The sequence below is a fragment of the Lactuca sativa genome, chromosome 8 (genome assembly GCF_002870075.4).
Source record: "Lactuca sativa cultivar Salinas chromosome 8, Lsat_Salinas_v11, whole genome shotgun sequence".
In the NCBI taxonomy this organism is placed as follows: Eukaryota; Viridiplantae; Streptophyta; class Magnoliopsida; order Asterales; family Asteraceae; genus Lactuca; species Lactuca sativa.
In genome coordinates this window covers 17,096,463-17,104,628 of record NC_056630.2, presented here as the reverse complement: position 1 = coordinate 17,104,628, position 8,166 = coordinate 17,096,463, and the positions used below count along the sequence as shown (strand labels likewise).

Below are 8,166 nucleotides of genomic sequence, written 5' to 3'. Positions count from 1 at the left end.
TAACAACTAGCCAAAGAATTAAGAACTATATCAATGGTCAACTCTTTGTCGAAATTCACATTGATTTTGCCAAGCCTTTCCATGTGTTTTTACATCTTCTGCACATGAGCATGTACAAATTCTCCTTCCTTTAGCTTACACACCGTTATGGAATTGACGACTTTAAATAGTTATTGTCTTGCTTTCTTGTGAAACATTTCAACAATTTGCAAGTTCATTTCATTTGGCCACTAGTCCTCATAATACTTTTGGAGTTCTGGCGACATAGTGGCTATCACTGTGACATCCCCATTTTCACGGCTACAAAAAACCGATTTGTTTATGCTTATTTAAAAATCAGAGTATCCTTTGTAAAAAATAGTATTGCAGAATTTGTTCCCAGAAAACATGATAAAGATGTTATCAAAACATTTCCGAAGAAATATATTTTTATTTAAAACATCGGGATGTCAGCGTCAATACAGAAGCCTTGCAGTAATTAAACGGGTGGCCTAATATTCATTGAATCTCTAAAGCAAAATGTATCTTTCATATAGCCACCTGTGATACAATAAACTGAGTGAGTTAGGTTGGGAAACCTGGTGAGTATATAGGGTTTTCAATCCACAATAATAAAGTTGATTTGTTTCTTCACATATTTCATATCAAACAGTTAACCCGATTACTCATGCTCTTTTGCAACTACTACTTGGGAATGGATTCTAAGGTGGTGCACCATCCTTGTTACTAATTTTGATACAATAAACTGAGTGAGTCAGATTGAAAAACCTACTGAGTACATATAGTTTTTAATCCTCAATAATATAGTTAATTTGTTTCTTCGCATATTTCATATCAAACAATTAACTCGATTACTCATGCTCTTTTGCAACTACTACTTGGGAATGGATTCTAAGGTGGTGCACCATCCTTGTTACTAATTTTGATAAGGTGGATGAGATCTTGGATTTCACTGCAATCTAGGGTCATTGCCCTAAATAGAGAAAGATTTTAGTGAGTATTTTGTATGGTGTTTTATGGTGGTTATGGAAAACAAGAAACAACATAATGCTAAAAAATCAATTCATCTCTTCAACTAAGGTCGATGATATCAAATCCTTGGTTTATATTTGGATTAGTGACAGGAGACCTAAATATTCATGTAATTGAGTAGATTGGTATGTATGCCCCTTTTTTTGTAAGTAAAATGCCCTTTGTACCTCTTTTTTCTCCCTCGTCTATTTGTTTGCTAGGCATGGGTTATTTTATTTTCTTTTAATAATATTTACAAGTTCCAAAAAAAAAAAATTCTCCCTCGACATAATTGGTAATAGATATAAATTACATTCGATGAATCAAAATTTGATGTAGAAGAATCACCTACTTCAAAAAAAAGTCCAATCCATAAATGCTCCCAAATTTACATCCCAGCCCTTAACGAGGTTACGAGGAAGCTTCGCAGTCTCCTTACACTGAACAGGAACACTATTCTTTATAAACCCCCAAAATTTCAAATTCTTATCAAAATTTACAAAAACAAAAACTATGAAGATCCTGGACCTCCTTCTCCTCTTCCTCCCTCTCTTCTTCGCCATTCCAATTCAATCTTCATCATCACAGCCACATTTTCTCAGATCATCGACAAAAACTTTCAGTAATCAGAGAAGTGGTGCCGCACCTCAACAGTACTTCGAAGTCACACACCCACTTCCCACCGACGACATTACTCCGGCATGCTCCGTCAGCGTACTCAATCACAGCTTCGGATACACCTACGGCAGTCCACCTGTCACAGTCAACTACACCCCGCCTCCGGCCACATGTGAATGGTCCCTTGCCGTACTTGAATTCCGAGCTGAATGTAAAGGTGAGCAGTACGACCGTATCGCCGGAGTCTGGATTGATGGGGTAGAGTTGTTGCGTACGAGTACTGCTCAGCCGACTGAAGATGGTATTTTCTGGAGTGTTCGGAAGGATGTGACTAGGTATTCTTCGATTATTTCTCAGCCCAATCTCACCCTCGCCGTTATGCTCGAAAACATTGTCAACGACGAATTCACTGGCGTTTACCACATTAATATATCTTTCCTCTATTACTCCGATAAAGTCGCTAGGGTTCCGTTATCTATCGTTCCGGGAGAATCAAGAGCTAACTCGTTCAATAGAAAATTGATTTCTATTAATTCACCTGAAAATGAGAATAATTTAGAGGTCGGTCGAGTTTTAAATTCGTTGTATCCGTATAATAAGCCAGCAGATTTGGTTCTACCTATATCAGGTGCTCTTGATGAGGGGTTTTGGTTTAGAATTCAAGATGAATTTCATATCGAAACGACAAATCTTCAAATTTCTCAGAAGACTTACAAAGCGGTGCTTGAATTGTATGTTTCGTTTCATGGAGACGATGAATTCTGGTACATGAATCCTTCAGATTCGTATGTAGAAACCAACCATTTGGCCACCGGAAGAGCTCACGGGGCATACCGTGAAGTATTGGTGACGATTGACGGTCAATTAGTCGGATCAGTGATTCCTTTCCCGGTGATATTCACCGGCGGAATTAATCCTCTGTTTTGGGAGCCGGTTGTCTCCATTGGAGCTTTTGATCTTCCTACTTATGATATCGATTTGACTCCATTTCTAGGGCTTCTTTTAGATAACAAAAAACATTCAATCGGGCTTCAGGTTGCTGATGGTATCTCCTTTTGGCTTATCGATGCAAATCTACATCTCTGGTTGGATCATACAGATGTAAACGCTGAAACTGTGAAGTATAAAGTCCCATCAATGCAGATCCAACGTAAATCTGAGTTCGTACTCCTTGATGGAGAATTCGAAGTAGAAGGAGAAAGGAGTAGTCAAGCTACCGGATGGGTAAATTCAAGCTTCGGCAATCTGAAAACCCAATGTACCGAAAAAACCAAATTCAAGAGCAAGCTCAAGTTCAAATCAGAGGGAACTAAGAAAGAACTCGACCAACAGATCAAAAGGAAGACGAAAATCAAAATCACAAATGAGATGGGTCAATTGATTGGAAGCTTAGAAGTAAAAATAGATTACCCTCTGAAGATCTCCATGGATACTCAGCCTGGAGTAGATGAAGACACCTCGTTGATGATCACGAAGGTGGAGCAAGAACGAAGTGAGCGGTTTTATGGTGAGAACAGTTCTAGGGTTTTGAGTCACAAACAGAATTGTAATGGTTCGATGGTGGTTATGGGTAATTCTGTTCTATCAGGTTCAGCCGATAATCATCAGAACTACAATTACCAGGATGAATTTGGTTGTTATTCTCGAAATGTTGGTGTCGTGGATGGTGATGTTGTTGGGGATCAAACATTCTTCACTTGTGAAGCTTAGTTCTCATTCGACTCGTATTGTTTAGTTTAGTTTAGTTTAGTTGTGTTTATGTAAAATTTGTATAAATAAGCTGCCATAGTTTTGAGGCATTTAGCTTTAGTTATATGTTTGGAATAAAAACTCTATGTATGGTTTTAAATAATTGACTTAGCTTGTTTTTATGGCAAAATAAACAGTTTAAGTTTTCTTATGGTTTAAATAATTGATGTTATGATTTATGGTTGATGACAATAATGTATCAAAATTGGAGCTTGGATTTAGAAAGGTAAGCAAAGATTATATCTGTGCATTTGAAGTTGAATGGGGGTGATTTTGATTGTGTAGGTATTTTGGTGACGTTTTTACAGTTTATCTGGATGATTTGAAGAATATTACCCAGCAATGTAACTAAAGGTATTTTTTTATTAAGAAACGTATAGTGTTTTAAAATTGGACAATAGAATAACTGAATAAGGTAATAAAATCAACATTATTTTCAAAATAAAATTTAGAATCGTGTCATTTTTAATAACTCTGTTAGTGTGTTGACAACCGAATTAAGTAAAAAGATAATATCTCTGTGAGTGTGTTGAGAGCAGAATTAAGGAAAAAGATTCGCCCACCGTGGGGCTCGAACCCACGACCACAAGGTTAAGAGCCTTGCGCTCTACCAACTGAGCTAGACGGGCTTTTTGTTAAAATTATTTTATGAATAATAAAATTATGAATTATGATAAATCCAAGTCCATAACCTTCAAATTTAATCATTTGAGAGATCGAATCACCTTTAGCCATACCTATTTATATATGTATTTATATGTAAATTCAAACTTGATTCTAATTTATAAAATTTTATCTATCTAATAAATAATACAAAACTAAATTATAACCCGTGGATACCACGGATGAGAAAATTAAAAATAATTTTAATTAAATTATAAGTTAACTATTGAGCAATGATAATAAAAAATTTAATAATTAATAAATATAGATGTTTTATGAGTAAGTTCATAATAATATAATGTTGGTTTGAATATCCGATCGACTATTTTTTATTTTCTCTCTAGTATCCATGGCATCCATATACTTGTTTGATAAATAATTAAAAAACTTTAATAATAAGTTATGAGTATTAATTAAAAAATTAATATAATAATATGTATTGGTATTAAAATGATCGACCAATGATAAGAAAAAAAAATCTTAATTTATAATGATAGATGTTATATATATATATATATATATATATATATATATATATATATATATATATATATATATATATATATATATATATATATATATATATATATATATATATATATATATATATATATATATATATAATCAAATACTTCAAACTACAACAACACACTGGTTTGATTCGATAGACATTTTGTATTTGTAGAAATTTTATAAAATTTTAATTTTGTATGTATAGATACTTTATAAAATTTTAATTGAATACTATTAATTAAAAAGTTACATTAAACTATTTAGTAAGAAAGTCATTTTTAGGACAAAAAAAATTATTGTTAATTCCTACAATAGACGGAAATTAAACCTACTCCCTCTCAAACACTTTCTAGTCAAGAAAAAACACATATTACCCCCCCCCCCCCCCCCCCCCCCCCTCTTCTCTCTTTGCAAGTCAGTATGGAAAATGCTTCCATTAGGCAAGGATCTGTTCGTCTATGTATCTCGGTGTAACTCGAATGCAAATTTGGGATTGGATGGCCAGGTATTATAGAAATCGATTTAAATTTTTATATAGAGTTTGAGTATATTCATGATTAAAATCGATCATAATATCGTTAGGGTTTTCTCAGATTTGGGCCTTTGTTTGTTAAAATTGTTTTTGGGTTTTGGGAAATTGGAAGAAATTGAACTTGATTACAAATCAATTACACTGGTTCATGTATTTATGACTGAAAATATCAATTGTCCAGAGTTAAAGGATTTCTTACATGTAATCGTTCAATCGGCGATATGAGATGACAGATGGAATCACGAATGCAAGAACTTTGTTGCATAAGTGTCGGTAGGAAATGACGTTTGAGGGGTTATGATATCATCATCAATAGATAAAGCATCTTTGCATAAAAAAGGTATCTTGGACTTGAAATAACACTCTCTTTCTCAAACTATTCAAGGTTTGTTGATGTTTTTCATATATATATATATATATATATATATATATATATATATATATATATATATATATATATATATATATATATATATAATGTTTTTTCAATTTATTACTTAATTATTCCATTTTTCTCCCACAATAAATACACATACACTCCATACATACACTAACACAAACACACAAATTATAGCAATGTGCTTTGAATGTATATTGTTATAATGATAGCTTGAATTTATATTTGAAAGTAAAAAACATAATTAAAAAACATTATAGCCGATAGAAAATTAACAATGGCTATTTTTCTATTAAAATGGCATATTTGTCATTTTTATAATATAAAAGGTCATAGTTGTCAGTTTATAATATAAAAGGACAGACTTGTTGTTTTTTAATATAAAAGGGCAATATTGCAGACACTGTTATAATTTAGGATTCCCCATCTATTTCAACCACTATAAATACACGAAATAGCTATGTACTTTTTATGTATGGATTTTATAGACTATTATGTTTTAGGATGCCCTATCTATTTCAAACACTCTATATGGATTCGTAATAATTAAATAGACTGTTTAAAGTAGAATACACTAATAAGAAAAATATGAAAACTTAATGCAATAAATAAGCAGTTTTTACCGAAGAAATTATAGCTTGGATATATAGTTTTTACCATTTCATAAAACTTTTTTAAAAAAAAAAGTTACCATGTCTAGTATATGGTATATGTCTCTAAAACGTAATACATATTTTCTGAAAAACCTTGCATAGACCTATTATTTTTTAATACAAAAATCATTTTTTTAAGTAGAATGTCATTTCAAGTACATCCTAGTAGCCATTTTGAAAGTAGGATGACATTTCAGCTCTACTCCCATTTATAAAACATTAAAAGTCTACTACTATACCTTTATCAATATATAAAAACATCATTAAAATAAATATGTTAACCAATAAAATAAAGCAGAAAAAATCAGATTATGAGAATAGAGGAAGTGAGAAAGTGAGAAAGAATTAGCCAAATTAGGCACTCTAAACACTGATTTAACATTAAATAGAATATTAGAGAACATTTGTACAGCAAGCAATGTAAATAGATTAGGTTTTTATAAAACCAACAATATTAACTGAATTAACATTCATATTAAAATTTTGATAAAACCAACAGCCTTACCTGAGTTAACATTAAACATGAATTATGCAGTCTAAAACACATGTTAATTAAAACATATATATATTTAGTAAACATCGATGCCTATAAGATGGTAGATAAGAACCGTAAGATAAGGAGAAGAAGATAGAAATAAGGAAAATAAAGAAAAATAATAAAATGATCAACAGTTGTTTGGAGAATTATGTATCAGATTCGCAGAGAAGAAGAAGTAGGCAGAAATCAAATGAGAAAGACGGCAAATCTTGGAAATAGTTTTAGGGGTTTGGTTTATATAAACGAAATCAATAAGCAAATATAATATTGTAATCATTATTTCATTCCTATTATGATGCAGGTATAAATGGTAAAAGATAAAGCAATTAAAAAACATTGCTGAATCTAAGGGATTTGGTGATATATGATACTTCAAATATATTTAAATGCAGGGGGATATAGTAACCAAATGCCTAATTAGTAGGAGATGATCAAGGAAGTTGATATCAATTCTTCAAAGAAGCATTGAGCGGGAAAACAATTCATAGGATGGCTAAAGCTAAGACACGTGGAATGAAGGAGGTGTAGAAAGGGGACACGTGACGCCTTAAAGAGTCTTTTATTAGGAAGAGATTATAAAGTTTTCAAGTTTATAATTTTCTCTTTTTAAACATACTTGACTTTGTTAGAGTTGATGTAACATTAAAATTATATTATATCTTTCTATTATTTTTTTTTAGGCTTATCGTTTAGGTAAGGCTTCAAGGAAAGAGAAATTTGTCACATGCTTAAAATGCAAAAACCTTAGTCATAACAAAAGGAGTTGCAAAGGTCATAGTATTGCAAGTGGTGCAGGTAAAAGCAGTGCAAGTGGTGATGGTGATGCAGGTCAAAACAGTGCAAGTGGTGTTGGTGGTGCAAGTCAAAGCAGTGTAAGTGTTGCTGGAAGTGTTGCTGGTAAGAAGATACCAAGTTGGGCTGGGAAAAGCAGTGCAATAAGTGTTGTTAATAGGAGACCAAGTTGGGTTGGGAAGGAAGGAAAGACAGTAGTTTGAAAGCATCCTAGTCGTTTTATTTCGTAGCTTAATGTAATGGCTTTTTACACTATGCAATGTGTTGATGTTTTTGTTAACATTATGATAATCTTTTGTTAACATTATGATGATCTTTTGATAACATCTCTATCTTTTGCTAAAATTATGATGATATCCTACTATCTTTTGATAAAATCCTACTATCATTTGTATTTCATTCCAATTACATTACAACAACATGACACAATTCCATTCCAATTACAATCACCACACAATTACAATCAAACCAAATTACATAACATTCCAGTCAATTACAATCCATTCCATACCACTACAATTACATTCCAATCAACTAAAATCCATTCCACTAAAATTACATTCCATTCCAGACAAAAAGCAAAAACAAAAGGGTTGAAACCAATTACATTGCAATTACAGTACAATTTGTAAATTAGAGTTGCTACAAAAAAAAAAACCTAATTGCACAGTAACAAAAGCCTCAATTTTTTATTTTCATT

The 8,166-nt window shown here is 32.0% G+C and overlaps 1 protein-coding gene, 1 long non-coding RNA gene and 1 other non-coding gene across 4 annotated transcripts; 2 read left to right on the top strand and 1 right to left on the bottom strand.

The window, feature by feature from the left end:
* Positions 1 to 1,371: 1,371 nt before the first annotated feature.
* LOC111919695 (peptide-N4-(N-acetyl-beta-glucosaminyl)asparagine amidase A) lies at positions 1,372 to 3,512 on the top strand. The gene has a single exon (XM_023915273.3). It carries the CDS (start codon positions 1,525 to 1,527, stop codon positions 3,337 to 3,339), a length of 1,815 nt encoding a protein of 604 aa, XP_023771041.1. The 5' UTR covers positions 1,372 to 1,524; the 3' UTR covers positions 3,340 to 3,512.
* A 422-nt stretch (positions 3,513 to 3,934) lies between these two features.
* TRNAK-CUU (transfer RNA lysine (anticodon CUU)) lies at positions 3,935 to 4,007 on the bottom strand. Its single transcript has one exon. It is a non-coding gene; the product is annotated as a tRNA-Lys (tRNA).
* A 935-nt stretch (positions 4,008 to 4,942) lies between these two features.
* LOC111919694 (uncharacterized) lies at positions 4,943 to 7,843 on the top strand. Of its 2 annotated transcripts, none has more exons than XR_006186254.2 (3): positions 4,943 to 5,059; positions 5,268 to 5,426; positions 6,976 to 7,843. It is a non-coding gene; the product is annotated as an uncharacterized LOC111919694 (long non-coding RNA). The 2 variants fall into 2 exon arrangements; XR_002859587.3 differs by having other exon boundaries at positions 7,067 to 7,811.
* Positions 7,844 to 8,166: the final 323 nt, after the last annotated feature.